The 19,270-nt window shown below is 41.4% G+C and overlaps 1 protein-coding gene across 1 annotated transcript; it reads right to left on the bottom strand.

Annotated features, from left to right (window-relative positions):
• Positions 1-869: 869 nt before the first annotated feature.
• Positions 870-17,212, bottom strand: LOC139942827 (uncharacterized). The gene is made up of 6 exons (XM_071939607.1): positions 17,060-17,212; positions 15,049-15,127; positions 8,408-8,464; positions 7,469-7,516; positions 2,682-2,781; positions 870-1,625 (listed from the first exon to the last, which is right to left on the bottom strand). The coding sequence occupies exons 2-5, from the start codon at positions 15,116-15,118 to the stop codon at positions 2,684-2,686; spliced, it is 273 nt and encodes a 90-aa protein (XP_071795708.1). The 5' UTR covers positions 15,119-15,127; positions 17,060-17,212; the 3' UTR covers positions 870-1,625; positions 2,682-2,683.
• Positions 17,213-19,270: the final 2,058 nt, after the last annotated feature.

Here is a 19,270-nt window from a genome sequence, read left to right as displayed (position 1 = left end):
ACCCTGGATCAAGTCTGAGTCTAAGGGTCGGATTCGAGGATCGAGGGGAATCAGAGGGTCGAGTCCAAAAGTGTTGACTCTGAGGGACGAGTTTGAGTTCGAGGGACGATTCTGAGGATTAAGGACTAACCAGATGGTCGAGGTAGAGAGTCGAGGGGAGTCATAGGGTCGAGTATTAGGGTCACGTCTGAGGGTCGAGGAAGTCAGGAGGTCAAGTTCGTGGATCAAGTTTGAGGAACGAGTTTTAGTCCTAGGGACGAGTTTGAGGGCCGAGGAGAGTCATTGCCCCACCCCATCCTTAAATTGTCCAAACACGTTCATACTTGCCCCACCCCGTTCTTACATTGCTCCATCCGTTGTAACATTGCCCGACCCGATTTTGTAACATGGCCCCACCCCGTTATTACCTTGCCCCGCCATGTTCAATTGCTGCCTCACCCGTTCTTACAACGCCAATCCTTTTCCCATAAGCGCCCCTCCCCGTTGTAATACATAATCTTTTCTGACATTGCCCCAACCTGTTAATAAATCGCCTTACCTTAGTCATGTTGGTGCCCCACCCGTTCTTACAACGGCCCCGTCCAATAGTAAAAATGCTCCACCCTAATATTAGATTACCTCACCCAAGTTCAATGCCCTTCCTATAGACGATGTGACCTCTGACGTCACTCAGAAACCATAACACGATTCGTGGCAAAACCTTTGTGTTTTGGCAGCCAGCTAGAAAGTGTGTGCAATATTACTATGACTACGCGTATTTTTGCCCGGCGAAAATACCGTGTTTTGTTAACAGAGGGCGGTTTGAATGTAAACATAGGTCACATCGTCTACTTGTACAATTACATCAAATTTGACACCCTGAGACTCAATGCAAATTCTTCAGTTTATTAACTTAAACTTACTTCCTACAATCGTACATGTGACAAAGTATTTTGGCTCGTATCCCTGTTCTGGTAAGCATGAATTTATTGTGCTAAGCTTATTGTGTTTAAAGCAGACCTAATTGAATTTGGCCAGGTATTAGCTAACATAAAATGTTGAAGAACCGGAAGAAAGTGTTACCATTTATCAGCCAATTTCTTAACAAATTTGTAGATTTGTATGATTCATGTTGCTTTAGTACTAACATTTATTTTAGTTTTTTTTTTTAATACTTCCATTTACAAGTAAGACCTGTGAAGTTTTGCTGAAGTTTTGGCCAGAAATCTCACTGGCAGTGGTCCTCTAAACCAGGTTTTCATGCCTCTTTAAATTTGGATTACTATAAGCAAAATACTCTTACTACCAAAGAAAAATATTGACTAAATAGGGAAACCGCCAAAATAGGGATAGATAGCTCAGTTGGTAGAGCGCCAACACACTAATCCGGAGGTCGTTGGTTCGATTCACACTGTAGTCAAGTCTCTGTTCAACCTCACACATCTATACAAATCTGTTTGTAAACTATTGTGCACAACTGGTGACTATACGGTTTGCTTTCAATTTGTGAATTGCGACATTTAGGACATTTCATATATTATTTGACTACTCTAGAGTAATAATAATGTGTTTACTAAAACAGTGAGTAAATGCTTCAATGATTACTCGGTGTTCCGGTTACCCAGCTCCACTTCTATCGCATGGACCTGTTGTCAAAACAATAAAACAATTGTTTTTGTTACGAATGCGATAAAGATACTCGAAACTATTGGTAATTGTCAAAGACTAGTCTTCACAGTTGGTGTATCTCAACATGTGCACAAAATTACAAACCTGTGAACGTTTGAGCTCAATCGGTCGTCAAAGTTGCGAGATGTAAATGAAATAAAAACACCCTTGGTCACGCGACATGGTCACGCGAAGTTGTGTGCTTTCAGTTGATTGATTTCGATACCTCAAGTTCTAAAGCTGCGGTCTCGAAATCAAATTCGTGGAAAATTACATCTTTCTCGAAACCTACGTCACCGAGGGAGCTGATCCTCACAATGTTGTATAATATCAACCTCTCATCATTACCCGTAATCAATATATTTTTTTTTTTCATAATTATTTCGAGTAATGTCCATTTGTGTCCACTGCTTGTAAAGTGACTGTCGGGATTTTGACGAAGGCTTTTGACGCCAATCTTTGGCGTAACTCACAAGCCCTCAAAAAGCGACGTCGGATGTTTAATGCAACTACATACAGCCTAAACAAAAAATTCCCCCCCCCCCCCCCCCCGAAGTGATGACACTATTTTGACAGCGCCCTCACGCGGTCAACGAATACGGGGCATTATTGTGTGCTATGTTATCAGACAGTGTTTTAAGGAAATTGTGAAGGATGCGTTTGATGGCAGAAGCAAAGACGAACCAGTGTCCAATATTGCTGTGTGGACCCCTAAGCATGGGAGGAGCAAACCTGCAAGACCGGCAATAACTTACATTGACAATCTTAAAATGGACACGGGACTTGAATCAGCAGATTTTAAGTCAGCAATGGGGGACAGAAAGGCTTGGGAATCATCTTGATTCGAGGACATCACTCGACTTAAGCAAGTAAGTAAGTAAGCAAGTGACGCAGTATTTTGACAGCGCCCTCAAGCGGTCAACAAAACGGGGCATTGCTGTGTGCTTGCTGTTTTATCAGCAAGTGTTGTAAGGAGGATTGAGTGTCATCGGGCCATGTGTGCCTGGCGACTTGCATAAACAAAACAAAATTACCTTTAAGCTGAAAAACATCTCCCAACTCCGTCCGGACCATCATGGCAATATGGTCGGTCCGACGGGCAGTCGACACGCCCAGTCAAGCATGAAAATCGTTCTAAAAGAAATGATACAATTTTTAATGACAACTGCATTATAACAATGTTATAATATTGAAGTCTTGTTAACCGAAAGAAAGGTTAATAAAAGTTCTGAATTTCTGACACCCACTTTTAGCACCTTATTTACAAAGTGCTACGGCGCATTTAGCATCCACAGAAAGGAACACCGGGGCGAAACCTCTTTTCGAAAGTGCACTGGATCCTTTTAATGCGTTACGCATAATCACATGGGACCAACGGCTTTACATTCCATCTTAAGGACACAAGTGTCACGACTGGGACTCGAACCTACACTCTGCTGATCAGAGACACCATAGTTTGAATTCGGTGTTCTTAATAGCTCAGCCATGGCACTTCCATATATTAGCATCTAACACCTCCGTTGAACAAAAATGGTTGGAGAAGACTATTAGAACTTGAGATAGTGGTGGCTAGTTTGATGTGTAGAGGGAGATTGTTTCATAAACAAGGTGCAGCAAATTGAAAACAACATTAATTTGATGTGTAAAAGAAGCGCTTGTAATACAATATCTGGGATTCACTACAGGGCGCCACCAATAGTTTCCCTTTAAAACGAGAGGCGAACGTGAAAATGACATAGCATTCATGATATCACCAAACTAGCCTGAACATTTGACGTCAAACTTCGAGGGTTGTGAATAACGTCAAAAGACCTGCCTCGAGACCGGCGTGTACAATCACCTTTGACCTAACCTCATATCATATAGAAGCACGTAGTCAAATTATTTTGCGGACGTGCAGAGTTGACTGTTTGGGCCTCTATGTCACTGCGCGTTTGCATGATATCATTGGTGCGTTCGTTTAGCTTCCCTGGGTCGACCCTGGTCTGCCCCGGTGCGTTAAATAGCCTTGACGTCATTCCAAAGGCTCACTCGGGTCAGCCCCCAGTGCCCTGCCTGTGGAGTGGGTCACTTTTGGGTGACCTGAGGTGCTTAACGTCACCACGAGAGGGCGAGTGTGATCGTTTGATTTGCTCTTGCCAGGGACTCACCCGAGTGAGCACTGCGGGGTCAACCCAGGGAAGCTGAACGCAACCAGTGTAACCAATGGAATCACTGGATCTAGTGGCAGGGGTCTGTCTTATTCTTGCGGAAAAAGACAAAGGCCCTAGTCCGTCACCAAAACGAGCTCGCAGGTCTGCAGCTTGACGTTACCTTTGGCTGTTAAATTAATATCGAACTGGGGCTGATTTCACAAAGAGCCAAGATTCATCGTATCGACTTTTTTGAATCGATCGAAAGGTTCCTTTGTGTTGTGTGGGTGTACGCTGTGGTGGAAATGGAGGCCAAGCTTAGTAATATCTCCGGGCGTGCTTTCAAGCGTTTTGAAAATCACACCACGAACAGATCAATGGATTCGTTAAGGAGTTACATAGTGCGTCACATGATTTCCGTCATGTATTGGGAATCTAAATTAGTATCGAGCCCCCTTGTCTTATGTGGGTGGCGCGTGTGTTACGACGTCATGGTGAGGTGCAAAATGGAGGCCAACATTATGTCTTAACTACTTCGGGTGTGCTTCAAAGCAGGTGGAAATTGCATTGATTATCACATCGCGGGCAGATCAATGTTATTATTACGGAGAATGTGCATGCACGTAAAGTAGGTCGTACCATGTTCAACTTTCGGAACCGTAGCTGCCAACGCTTCTCTGAATGGTTAAGTTATAAAGTGTGTTCATGTTTATTCATGATTCATTATTAGTCTAGCCAATCAAAGTGTGCGCATTTTAACAGACGAGGTCAGGATCGAATTTGGTTGCGGAACAGAACAGGAGATACCACAACTCGTCTTACGATGCAACCGTTTGGTGGGTCGACTTTGTCTCTCTGCGAAGAACATCATCGTATGGAGACCTGTATCTTTAGGTTATACTGTCGTGTAAGCTGCCGTTGGACGTTCATCGTTACTGAAGTCCATTAGTAAGTGCACATCCCAGCTATTCCTCATTTATTGTACAGCTTGTTTCAGAACTTGTTGATCCCAGTTTGGTATTCTCCTTCGTCGCTTCTTAATCAGGAAAACAGATCGGCAAAGGGCAACAGTACACACAGCCTGCGTAAGATCAACTAAAACTTGTTTCTCAATTTCTAAACTTTCACGAGATTTCTAGAAGTCAAAACTGCAACTATACGAACATCAAAGACAAATATGTAGCCGCATAGAACTATCGGAAACATCAACCCGGGAAACACTTCTGGTGTGTCAACTTCAATGAATCAAATTCATACTAACTGCCAAGGTTTGAGAACAGCCATCTATTGCTAGAACTCGTACTCTGGTCCCAAGATTTTGTTTACACAACATGTTCAGTAGCGCCAACGTGAATGTTGTGCTCCTCGTATTAACGTGCACTGCTTTGCTAGATAGCTGCTGCTTTAGAGTGGTTGAATCTCATGATCAGCAATGTTTTACTTTTATGAGTGACGACGGCACATCCTGTTCTGAGTCTTGGCATTACTGGAGAGTCTCATGCTACAAGATCACTGAGACGAGATTTACCTGGTCAGATGCTAGAGAAGAGTGTAGAAACCTGGGTGGTGTTCTTGCTGCACCAAGCTCTGATCAAGAAAACGAGTTTACAGCGCAATTATCTGATGGGGTAGTATGGATCGACTGTAATGATCGAGAGGTGGAGGGGAGATGGAAGTGCAGAGAGGGTAACGTGGAGGTTGCTTACAGAAACTGGAACACTAGAGAACCGAATAATGTTGAAGGTGATGAAGATTGTGCTGCCTTCTATACTACGTGGTGGGGAAGCCGGAAATGGAATGATTTGGGATGCAGCAGACTAGAGAGAGCGCTTTGCAAAATGGCTGGCAGACCAGTCCTTCACGTGTGACTATTTTAAACATCCCAGCTTCGTGCCCTTGTACTTAGTTAAAAAATATTGGTGAGTCAAACTGGAAAACTCCCCATGCTCAAATCGGCACCAATGGTCACTTATAATTTGAACCAAACGGATCCACCTCATCCTGATGGTAGAGCTTTAGATTGGACTTAAACGTTACACGGTCTCGGTAACCAACAATGCCAATCGCCAGACATTCAAAGTGCATGGTGGTGGTGATTGCATGAGATATTCAAATTTGAACAATATCAAACGGTGTGTTGAACAATCCCTTCAGAGGAATCGAAATTACATTTTATGAGTAACACTCATATCCTGTTCGGAGTCTTTGCATCACTGGAGAATCCAATACTGCAAGATCACTGAGTTGAAAAATTACGAGGGTCCAATTTCATAGAGCTGCTAAAGCATAAAATTTTGCATAAGCAAACAAATCCTTGCTTAGTAAAATCAGATTGCCGGCCAAGACTCCACTCAATTGTTATGCTCAGTAAACAACCGCTAAATACCAGTCACAAGCAATGTATGTGGCATGAAATTTTTGCCAGTAACATGTGAAAAATAAGCGACGTATTTTCGTGCTTAAGCGATTTTTGTTGCTTAAGCAGCTCTGTGAAATTGACCCCTGGTCTGAAAGCGCTGGACACATTCGGTAACGGGAGACTTTGGAACTCTATGTGCCAACAGACTTACCAGGTATACTTCCATTGTTTGTGGTTCTGAGCCTGGGCACAATACCGAGATCAATGGATTTTACCTGGTAAGTCTGCTGCCACCAAGCGTCTCAAAAGTCTCCTAATGGTAAATACGAGTCATCTGAGTTGGTGTATCTCACACGATATGCAGAAAAAAAAACTTTACTTTGAAAAGTTTGAACTTAATTGTTAGTCGAAGTTGTGTGCTTTCAGATCCTTGGTTTCTGGACCACAATATCTAATTCTGAGGTCTCGAAGTCATATTAAAATATGTTTGCGTGGCAATATTAGGTATATAACAAAGTAGTCTTTGTAAGCAGAGAGGAGGTTTCTAGTAGAATGGAGTGAGTAGATCTTTCAGGTAAAGTTGGTCCTCTTACACGACTGCATTGAATGTTTGAAGGTGTTGGACTTGAACTAGCTTTGATCAAGGCGCTCAAGCCAGTCGCGACCGGCACAGTCTGAGTCCCTACTGAATTCCGCCAGCGCACCACAGACAAGTACAGCGTATGTACATGTACCATCTGCAGGGCCCAATTTAATAGAGCTACTTAAGCAAAAAAAAATTTCTTAAGCAAAAAGATCCTTGCTTGGTAAAATCAGATTACCGGCCAAGACTACACTCAATTGTTATGCTAAGTAAACAACAGCTTAATACCAGTCCATGCAATGTATATGGCATGACATTTTTGCCATTAACATGTGTAAAATAAGCCAGCTATTTTCGTGCTTAAGCAAATTTGTTGCTTAAGCAGCTCTATGAAACTGGCCCTGTACGGGAACATTGCATTGTACATGTTTGTGCTGAGTACTTTCTTAGTAGCTTGAGCCACGCGTACGAGGTTGAAAGAAGACACGACCGTACTCACGACTACGCTATACTGTTCTCGCTGTATAATGTACTGTACATGTACATGTACATACACAATGTATCAGGTGTTCGTGTATGCACTGCGTGCAGTTGTTACCGAACCGTGCCGCACCGGGCCAGGGGCATGCTACGCCAACAGCCTTGCATCAAGGCTAGGCTTGAACAGGTTTGGATAGAAAAAATAAATAAATCAATAAATAAATAAACGCAAAAATAAACAGGAAAATGCAAGAGGTATATACTTACTGTATTCCCCAAAGTTTCGACCTTCAAGCTCCTCTCGCGCCGCATATTCTACAAATGAAGCAAAACGCAAAGTGTGTTATTCTTACCACTTAAACCCTATATATGTATGAATTTCAACATTTTATGGTGAAGTATCAATATATTTGGCTTGCCAGGTAGAGTTTGTTCTTAGACAGTTGTCTTTCTTTATTCTACTACCGCGAAGTAGATTTATCGGTTGCTTAAACCCTGACCTCGGTTCAAGACTCTTCTGTTGTAAGTATCTATCCATTATCCAATAACTACAAGAGGGCGCGCTCTCACCATAAGACTCGTAAGGTGTAGGTTCGTTATTCTTCATTCACAGCGGGTGCGTTTGATTAGCTTCCCTGTGTCGACCCAGCGGTGCTCACTCGGGTGGGCCCCTGCTGACAAGAGCTAATCGAACGATCACACTCGCCCTCTCGTGCTTACGTCATGCACCTCGGGTCAGCCCCCTCCCCCCGAGTGACCCACTCCGCAAGCTGGGCACTGAGGGCTGACCCGGGTGAGCCCCTGAAACGACGTCGAACGCACCGGGGGCACACCGGGGTCGACCTAGGGAAGCTAATCGAACGCACCCAGTGCGTGGAGATCATGTCATAGACCTTATCGCACGTGCTCGCATTAATAAATAAAGATTTCATGCGCACGTATCCACCCTGCTGGGTGTTATAGGGACAGTAAAAACCAAAAACAAGACAAATCAAAGAAAAACAAAACTAAACGTTGAATGAGGTGCATTCTGGTCTAGCTAGCGATCAAGCTTTACATGGCTAAGTATACCAGCATGCCCATCGTTCAAAAATTAGCGCTCGGCAATGGGCATTTGCAGAAAGGTCTATGACCAAAGGTGTGGACTACAAACGGTATCACAAACAAGGGTAAGTTCAGCAGTGCATGCAAACATTGTATACTAACCCTCGGCCTCCAGATGTCTCTTGAGTTTGACGAGCAGCTCTCGCAGAGTCAAGTTATCTACAGTAAAGCGAAATATGTAGAATGATTATACAACGTCATTTATTTTGAGTAGGATTTGAAACTGTGCATGGTGGAAGTAAGATATAGAAGGGTTTGCGGTAACACCATGTAACCATTCTCAAGAAGACGATCAGAGCATACTGGTCGAAACGTCGATCGTCGATCCAAAGGTTCTTTTCAGAACCACCCCAACTCATTTAGAGATAGTCATTACACGATGTTACCGCAAACCCTTCTATGTCTTTCTTTTTGTTTCTCTCCAGAAGTTCAATACATATGTACTGGGTGTATGATGCCAACATACATCGGTGTATAATATGGGTAAACATTGTTTCGCCCCGGTGTTCCTGGTCAGATCGGTATAATTTTGCGCCACAGCACCTTGTAAACTGTTTACACGGTGCTTAAAAGGATTATGTCATAAACTCCAAACGTACCTCCGCCAACCCTTGCAGGGAAATCATTTGAGCGTTTCGATACGCCCTATAGGTGTAAGGTTTTAGGTTTATTTCCATACAAGGCAGTGCACTAAAGGGAAAACTAATTATCGGAACTTAGTAAGAGCATGGAGGAAGGAATAGGAGGAAGGAATGGACTTCAAAAGTCGAACCTGCGGTACCGCGGTCGTTTAACAACACCTCGTAGTTACCCACATACCTTATACAGACAATGGGCGACCTGGCGTATGTGAGTTTGCGCGTGCGCACTTGGTTCTTCACTCAACTATGGTGTAGTATGTCGTATAGATATAATACAGAAAAACAACTTTTTGAGACCTGATAAAAATCGTGTACACTTTAGCTCACCAAATCAAACAATAAACAATTGAAGACCAACCACCCTCGTGTGCTAATACCCAGATTTTGAACTACCGCTAGTGACCGGAAAGTCCCAAAAATGAAAAAAAATATGCCATGATGTTTCAGTGAAACACCACAAATGGTAGATGAAAACGTGTGTACTCACAATGCCTGTCTCCAATGATTCAACTTTACACGAAGGTAACGGTGCAGAGCGGCGGTACCGCACGTTCTGTACAAAGAAATCTAATCCTGCTCGTTAAAGGAACACGTTGCCTTGGGTCGGACGAGTTGGTCTATTAAAAGCGTTTGAAACCGTTTGTTATGAAATGCATATGGTTAGAAAGATGTTTTAAAAGTAGAATATAATGATCCACACAAGTATCACTCGAAACTGCACGGTTTTCCTTTTACGTCGCGAACCATCACGGTCGGCCATTTATGGGAGTCATAATTTTGACTCCCATAAATGGCCGACCGTGTTAGTCGACAGGGTAAAAAGAAAACCACGCAATTTTGAGGCATATTTGTGTAGATCGTTGTATTCTACTTTTACAGTATCTTTCTTACCATATACATTTTACAACAAACGGTTACAGAACGATTTTCAAAGACCAACTCGACCGATCCAAGGCAACGTGTTCCTTTAATCGGCCGTCCAGCTGGAGGTCTCCTATCTTTTTCCACTTGTTAAGCCCTTTTCACACTACAGAGCCATTTCCCGGGAAATAAACTCCCGGGAAAATCCCGGGAGTTTTTAACCCCACCGCCACCCCAGCAACCGTTCTCACTATCCCAATTTGGTAACTCCCGGGAGTACTATTTCCCAGGAATATGCACGGACGTTTCACACTTACGATCAAACCCCAGGAAATGTGGTAAACAGGTCAGCCCATGCGGAAGTTACAATGTTTGTGAACGGAAGTCCGTTCCCATAATGCCACGCGGCCGGCTGCAAAATCCTTGCCACATGCGACCCAAAATGGCTGCACATAAATTGTGTATTTGCGTGTTGTTATACCAATATATTGTGTGATTACGGCGGAGAAGAAGTCTTGCAGTTCGGGGAAGACGTCGCTGACGTCTTGTCAGGAGAAGACGATTGCTGTGACAGTGTTTTAAAGGAACACGGTCAAAATTTTGACCCCCATAAATGGCCGACGTGTTAGTCGACGAGGTAAAAGGAAAACCACGCAATTTCGAGGCATGTTTGTGTGGATCATTGTATTCTACTTTTACAACATCTTTCTACCCATATGCATTTTATAAAAAAAAGTTACAAACGTTTTTCAAAGACCAACTCGACCGATCCAAGGCAACGTGTTCCTTTAAAGACATGCGGTATAACAATCGGATGGAATTTGTCGTGCGATTGACGGGTTTCATGGCACTTGCTGAAGTATTGGTCAAAGGTCAATCTGGTCTACCATGAAGAGCGGCCACTGGTGGGTGCAAGTTGCTATTAGAAAAAGCGAAAGGGAGCTTTCTACTCTGCGACATTTTTTTTTTCTTTTGAGAACTGTAATTGAATGGACTTTTGTGTCCGTGTTTTACCCAGAGGTTGTGTGTTGGCGTTCATCTCAATTTTTTCCTGTTCACACTATAGTTATTTCCCGGGAAATTCCCGGGAACTTTTGGTTGATCTGTTCACACTACAAAAATACTCCCGGGAATTTCCCGGGAAATGATGTTTTCCCAGGAAATAATTCACCCTGCTCAGGGGCAGGGTTAAGGGAATCAACCCTGGGGTAAGGCCTAGAAATTTTCTGAATGGCATTTTCGAAGGATTGCATACTAATGTCCATGATGTTAGGGCCAAGGTAATTAAAGGTTTTATAGAAAAAAAATACCGCATGGTCGATTTTGCACAATCTGACAATAGAAGTAGAAAGCAAAAGAAGCATTCTTCCCTTCCAACATCAACAGTGCTGTTTTCCCATCGTGCAAAGAAAGAACACTGAATAGGCTTTAACCCTATATTGGCCAGCATTTTTTCATGGCTTCATAACGACTTTTAAATATATGTTTCTTCTAAAAAGAAATGTTTGCAAGAGAACACTTATGCAATAGAAAATATTTAGGCCTTGAAAAACAAAACTAGTATCCTACCGACCTAAAGTCTTTTTTACCCAAGGTTTTTTCATGGCTTCATAACGACTTTTAAATATATGTTTCTTCTAAAAAGAAATGTTTGCAAGAGAACACTTATGCAATAGAAAATATTTAGGCCTTGAAAAACAAAACTAGTATCCTACCGACCTAAAGTCTTTTTTACCCAAGGTTTTCAGTTTTTTTTTGCAATGGGCAGGGGTCCGTTCATACCCAGCACCACGCAGGCAGTCAACCAATTTTGAGAAAACTTTCCCGTGTCTTGTAGGCCAATGCCCATCTAGCTGTTTTTGGACTGCATCGTCGGCCCAAAATGCAACTAGTTTCAAAATTTCATCATCACTCCATCGGTCACTTCTACCCATCGTAAGAAATTGAGCAACAGTTTGAACTAAAATATTTACTGTCAGGTGGTAGACAGCAATGTTGATCGATGAACTCAAATCTGACTCTGGACAACACAAGTCCACCAACGGCCAAGTACATGTAAAAATACGAAATACCATACACACATGGCGTGTGTACGAGAAGGAAGCTTGTTCACGCCAATTATTTATTCTATTCCTTTTCCATTCACGTGGTCAATTTTTTTAATTCATATATTTATTTGTAAATTACAGATGTTATTCACTTTTATTTTCGTACCTAAACGTAAACACTTTCAGAAGGAGAAAACAAAAAAGGGCTATTGTTACCACGCGAATTATTTGGCGCGCTATTTTTGACGTCTGTGACCTTTCGAGATTAATGACGTCTCAACACAGTGGAAGCAAAAGGTGGGGTAAGTTAGACCCGCTTTCGTTCTCACTAGCTGCTTTTCCCGGGAAAACGTTTTTCCCTGGGGTTAACTCCTTTAACCCTACCCCTTAACTGCGTAAATTATTTCCCGGGAAAATGTTATTTCCCGGGAATTTTTTTGTAGTGTGAACAGATCGACTAACATTTCCCGGGAATTTCCCGGGAAATACCTGTAGTGTAAAAAGGGCTTTAGACGGGGGCATTGTCAGGGTATTATTTTGTTACTCTGCGGTTTTGCAGTTCGTTCGAGCTCCTTCTATTCCTTCCTCCATGGTTGTACAAGGTATGGTCTCCTCAAAAGGAGCACTAGTATGGGGGGGGGGGGGGGGGTCAGACAAGTCGCCTATAAGCTTGTACAATGTATAGCCTCTCCAAAAGGAGCACTTCCATACGCCCTGTATGGGTGTATACAAAGGTTAAGGGTTTATTTCCGAATAGCCCAGTGCACTCTTAGGGTAACTACTTGTGGGAACTCATTATTAATAGTATAATGGGGAGGTCACACAATAAGCCTAAGCTTTCCAAGGGCTCTACAAAAGGAGCACTTTAATATGCCTTCAGGGGTGTTTAAGGTTTCAGGTTTGGGGTTTATATCCAAATTTGTATGCGTATAGGCCTACTGCACAATGGAAAACTGCTTATTAAATCCTACTTATCGGAACGTATTAGTGTTATGGGGAGGTCAGACAAAAAAATCTAAGGTTTTAATGTGTCTGGCTTCGTCAAAAAGAATACACACTGAAGCACGAATCGAGACTTATAGTATTTTTTTTTATGTTTTGTCACCCACAGTGCTTTTAGGGAATGTACGTGCACTATTGCATGTTTGGGTTTGGGTGTGTATGGTACTCAAGTAGTTTTGCACTACTTTTCTCCCGAAGGATTTAGCCCAAAATGTCCACAGACTTGCTTTTTTAATGCATAATGATCAATGATCACAGTAACAACAATAAATGTATGAATGAGGCTGTGATTTTTTCAAAAGAATACAAAGCGGCAAGTATTTACTTGCACGGAGATTGGGACGAAGATAATATGAATTATGGGACCTAACTCTCAGCATTTATAATAGTTTCAAGCTGGGCCAAATTTCACAGCGCTGCTTGGCGGCCGGTTTTGTACTTACTGTCAGATTTCCATTTCAAAGCGCTACTAACCGTTAGCACACGAAAAGGCATGCTAACCTTCCGGTACAAACCGCACAAAAATAAATGAAGTCACAATGCAAATCCACGGTAAACACGCACTATGGCCGCCCAATCTTTCTGCTAACCCGTGAAATACGCTAAGGCTTAAGCAAATGTTTCTGCTACACACCGCACGACCCAACCGTATACACCCTGTCACATCGCTCAACGCCCACTGTGCGACTACTGTGCACAAGTCACCCGCACTCGTACCAGTATCCACATGCGGAGGCCGCTCGTCTTAACGGCCGACGCATGCGAATAGCGTACGGGGGGCGTCGTGTCGTGCGATGTAGTGACCGGTACACACATTTTTTGCACAGGTGGGCTTTTACAGCGGCAGTCTTTTTCGGATCAAATAGTATTATTTGACTGCCTGGAACATCGGGGCGAAACCATTCTCCGTTCGAAAAGTGCACTGGGTTCTTGTACATGCGTTACACAATATACGGGACCAACGGCTTTATGTCCCATCCAAATGACGAAACAATGGTTAACGTCTTGCTTTTAGTCGTGACACTTGTTTCCTTAAAAGAAGCGACAGAGTTTGAATCCGGTGCTCTTAACCGCGCTCGGCAACGTCACTTCCAAAGCATGGAAACTATTTTTGTTAACTACTCTCCCAGCACAAACATCATGTAGGATACATTTAACGGCACTGTAAAAGAAAAAAGACCCTTGTTGGATGATTGTGTGTGCTTTCACATATAAATAAAAGACTTCTAGCTAGAAGTCCTTTGATATTTTAGTGATAAATTATCTCTTTCTCAAAAACTACATTGTTTCAGAGGGAGCCATTTCTCACAACTGACCAAGTCAGTTTTTAGGTTAATATTTGCTTTGAGTAAATACCAAACGTGAACCTTACCTATACAATTTGTTTTTATGAGATCCAATAGGATTCACAGGGATTCCATTGAACCCAAATTAATCCCGTTGAATCATATTAATATGTTTCGAAGATATCCCCATTGGACAGTCGTGACACTTGTTTCCTTAAGCAATACACTTAACCATTGCTTCGTCCTTCGGATGGGACGTACAACCATTGGTCTCGTGTGTTGTGTAACGCACGTACCACGAACCCAGCACACTTTTCGAAATGAGTAGGGGTTAGCCCTTGTTGATCCCATTGGAGTCCATTGATTATGTCCAAAATTCCACACCAATCCCAGAAGACGTTTTGAGATATGGCGGACACAATGTTACAACACTATAAGGTTTGGGTAAGTTTGTGTATACGTACAGTGAAAGACTATCACGTTCGCCATACCTCGAAAAGTCTTATTGAATCCCCTTTAATCCCATAAGCCTCTTTGAGGTATGGCGGACGTGATAGGAGTGTACTGTTTGGTTTGGGCGTGTATACACAAATTTACCCAAACCTTGTAGCTTTGTGTCCGCCATATCTCAACAAGGCTAATAAATTGATTTCTTTCAATGGGATTTTTCCCGGGTACTGATTTAAACAATGAGGCATTGTCCGTTGGTTCTTTACAGAACAAACACTTATCCAAAGATTTCCACTCTGTCTTACCGCAAAATCTCCCTAGGTTTCACTTATACCATACTAAGTGTTAAATCCTACTGAATATTTACATTACAATGTAATTGAGCCTTCGGCAACAAGTTCAAATTTGAGCAAAATGTTAAAATTTTACTAATTATAATCCCTGGAAATACTTACTATCAGAATCGGTGTACGCAGCAACGCAGCCAATCACCAACAATACCGTCAAGAACATAAGGCCCTTCATATTGAGTTCCTTGAAAAAAAGAAAAAAAAAAAAAAAAAAAAAAAAAGTGGTTTAAGGATGAAATGAAAAGTCCATACAAATGCGGCACAAAAAAACACATAAATATCATAACAGTAGACACCCCCATGCAGGGGAACACATCACTATAAAAGTATATTTTACAGCACACAATCATATTGGTAATTACTCAAAATTATTGTTAGCACAATCACGTACTTGGTAACGAGCAAGGAGAGCACCTGTTGATAGTAACACAAGTTGTGAAAAACGGCTCCGTCTGAAGTAAAACGTAGTTTTTCAGAAAAAAGTATGTTCCCAATACAAAAAGGGTTATTTAAATTGAATTGAATTCGAGACCTCAGCTGAGGTCTCGAATTCAAGCATCTGAAAGCACACAACAAGGGTTTCATTTTTGTAGTTTGTCCATCGCAGCTTCGACGACCAATTGAGCTCAAATCTTCACAGGTCTGTTACTTGATGCATATAAGTCTTTAATTTGGCATTAAATGAATCCAGCAAACAAACCCTCGTAAAAAAAAAAAAAAAAAAAAAAAAAAAAAAAAAAAAAAAAACCCGGTTCATACTTCATGCGAGTCCAAATGCGAAGCGAATCTTGACGTCACAAATTCGCAACGAACAATTCGCAGCAGTTGCCCTCTGCTCTACTCCCTTGCGATAATCGCTGCGAAAGGTGGGTGTGACGTCACATTCACGTCAAATTCGCTTCGCATTCGCATTCGCAGGAAGAATGAACCGGGCTTAAATGATTGAGTGAAAATAAATTGAACTATAATAATATGAACTATAAAGCACAGTTGATGCAAAGCGTTAGAAGCGCGAAGAGGTTTACTAATTTTTTTATGTTATTCATTGCCAACAATAATTAATTACTGAATTAATTCATACAAAAAGCTACTTTGGGCCTAGGAAGAAAATAATTATAATATGAATAGTAACTTTGCGAGCAAGCATAGTATACTGTTCAGAATGTCGAGACCACAACGGCTCCTTTTCAGAATTACACTCCCACGACAGAGATTCACACGTTTACTATTCATTCATAGTTTATGTTCGAAACGTCGATACCACACTGACTCTTTTCAGCGCCAACACATTCACAATACACACAAAAATAGTTTAACCTACAAGTTTACTAATTAATGGTTTCTTCCTATTTATCCACACGGTGCAAACAAAGCTTCAAACAATACTTAAAAACACTAGACACTATCGGTAATTGTCAAAGACCAGTCTTCTCACTTGGTGCATCTCAACATATGCATAAAGTTGCAAACCTGTGAAAATGTGAGCTCAATCGGTTGTCGAAGTTGCAAGATAATAACAAAAGAAAAAAAACACCCTAGTCACGCGAAGTTGTGTGCTTTCAGATGCTTGATTTCAAGACCTCAAATTCTAAATCTGAGGTCTCGAAATCAAATTCGTGGAAAATTGCTTCTTTCTCGAAAACTATGGCACTTCAGAGGGAGCCGTTTCTCACAATGTTTTATACTACCAACCTCTCCCCGTTACTCTTTACCAAGTAAGGTTTTATGCTCATAGTTATCTCGCAACTTCGACGATCAACTGAGCTCAAACTTTCAAAGTTTTTATTTTATTTTATGCATAATGTTGAGATACACCAAGTAAGAAGACTGGTCTTTGACAATTACCAATAGCGTCCAGTGTCTTTAACAAGTGGGTCTTTAATTTAGCATTGAAGGAACCACCCAGCGAGTTAATCCCCCGTAAACATAAAGAGGAGTAGTGCATTCAAACTTTGGAGCAGCCGAAACATAGGCGCGATCACCAAAATATTGAATTTGTTCATGTACAACAAAAAACAAATAGTCCTAACGCAAGATTGCTAATAATTAATATTGTTCATATTCATTAACACCATGCTAAGCTTCAACCAATACTTAATAATAGGAAAATCTTTACCTTAAAATGTTTAGATATGAGAACAGGTTTCAACTGATGATCAACTGGGACTCTGAAATCTGAACTGCACTGTAGCCTGACACTCCTTCAACTGACGAGAGCTTCCAAAAAACTGCAGTACCTTGACACAAAATTACAAACGAACTCTGAAGTATTTTTATACTATTGTTGATCTACCCTCATTCGACCTTGCTGTTAGGTGAGGTGAATCGGGTTTGGAGAAAGTACAATTACAAGTATTTCAATAGCAGCTGCAGTAGTACATACAGAAAGCCCACGTAGGCAAAAAGTCAACAAAAGAACCGAGCGTGGAATTTTGCTTGACAAGGCGAAGTTGTCAACTTTTATGGCTTTGAATGGTTTGAAAATGGGAACCAAATTCACCTTCAAAGCTTCAAATTCCAGTCAACAACAAACGTTAAAGGGCAATTAAGCAAATCATGTTATAGCATTATTGACGCATGCCTCATTCTTGTATAGTATCGATGCAAACAAAAATGGTTTGAAATTGTTATGGATTTTTTGTTTTTAAGTTTGTGAATTTATACCAGTTGATCTGATTGAGACACTGAAATACTAATCTTTACTGGTAGTTAAAGGTACCGGACACTATCGGTATTTACTCAAAATAATTGTTAGCATAAACAGTACTTGGTTGCGAGCAACGGAGAGCTGTCGATAGTCTAAAAGATTGTGAGAAACGGCTTCCTCTGAAGCTAAGCGTAGTTTATGAGAACTAGGTAATTTTCCACTTAAATATTTGAATCTGATTTCGAGACCTCATGATCGAAATCAAGCATCTGAAAGCACAATTCTTGTTGTCAATCATCGGTCAAGAAAAAGCAGGTATTTGAATATTTAGATATGTTTATTTTGCTTGAATATGTGAAGTTATCGAAATTATTTTGATGTGAGAAACTTAAGGAAAAAACAACAAATATCAACTAGTAATAGCTAATGGTGGATAAAAGCATGGCACATACAAACAAAAAGATGATACTTTAAGGCACTGGACCCAATTTCGTACTCTCTAAATGTAAAAGAGTGAAAAACACCACTCTACATTTCGAGCTGTCCCTCGTATGGCTCTTTAAAAAGAGTGGTAGTTATTTCACTCTTTTAGAGGGGTTTCACTTCAGGACAGAGTGCAAAATCACTCAATAAGATGCGAACTTCAATCTAAAAGAGAAGAGTGGAAGACCACTCGAAAAAGAGTTGTCCTTCATATGGCTCTTCAAAAAGTGCCTTTTCACTTTTTTACATTAAGAGAGTAGGGCTGCTGTAGCAGAACTATTTGCTTTATGCAATCTTCTGTTTGTTACAAGCAGAAACGAGCAGTATTATAACAGTGTTGTAACCAAGTCATTTTTCCTCAAGTCAAGTCAAGTCGCAAGTAGTTTTTTTCTCAAGTTAAGTCAAGTCACAAGTCACCTAATGCCCCAAAATAAGTGCACTCTTATTAAGTTGTGACAAATTTTATTGGAACACTCATAATTTTTGAATCCATATGGAACCGCTTTCGGTGTATGAATCAATAATTAAAAATGAAGCTCTTCACAGCGTGTTTGCACTTTAAAAAGCAAAATTTGTTATCCAAGTTGCCAGACTTACAATGCCTGAGGGTCACTTCAAGGTGTGGGCGCTGCAATTTACTTTGTCGTTAGGGGGTCGTTGCCTCATATTCATTTGGCCGAATCACGGTTACCCCCCCCCCCCCCCCCCCTCTTCACAGTCCATATAGATTAGGCTTAGTTTCAACAGAAGCTTGGCTTACACAGCCGTAAGCACTACCATCCATTATTCACCACCTCTCCTGCAAACTGGGCCATCAACATTGACCCAAGTTTCCGCAGCGTTTAGTTTGCGAAACGAAATAAGGGGAAAACCACATACACGATCCCGAAATATTTTGTGTAGGCCTTCATCATTATTTTGTTGTTAACGGCACTGGAAACTGTTCGGGGAATTGTCAGAGATCAGTTCTCTCACTTAGTGTATCTCAAACTATGCCAACTTAAGAAACCTGTGCAAATTTGAGCTTTATTGGTCGTTAAAGTTCCAAGAGAACAATGGACGAAAAATCACCCTTGCTCGCACAAGTTGTGTGCTTTCAGATGCTTGACTTCGTGATCTCAGCTGACGTCTCGAAATAATTTACAATATTTTAGTGAGTAATTACTTCTTTTTCAAAAACTACATCACTTTAGAGGG

The sequence above is a fragment of the Asterias amurensis genome, chromosome 10 (assembly GCF_032118995.1).
Source record: "Asterias amurensis chromosome 10, ASM3211899v1".
Lineage (NCBI taxonomy): Eukaryota > Metazoa > Echinodermata > Asteroidea > Forcipulatida > Asteriidae > Asterias > Asterias amurensis.
This window is presented reverse-complemented; position numbering and strand designations above follow the sequence as displayed.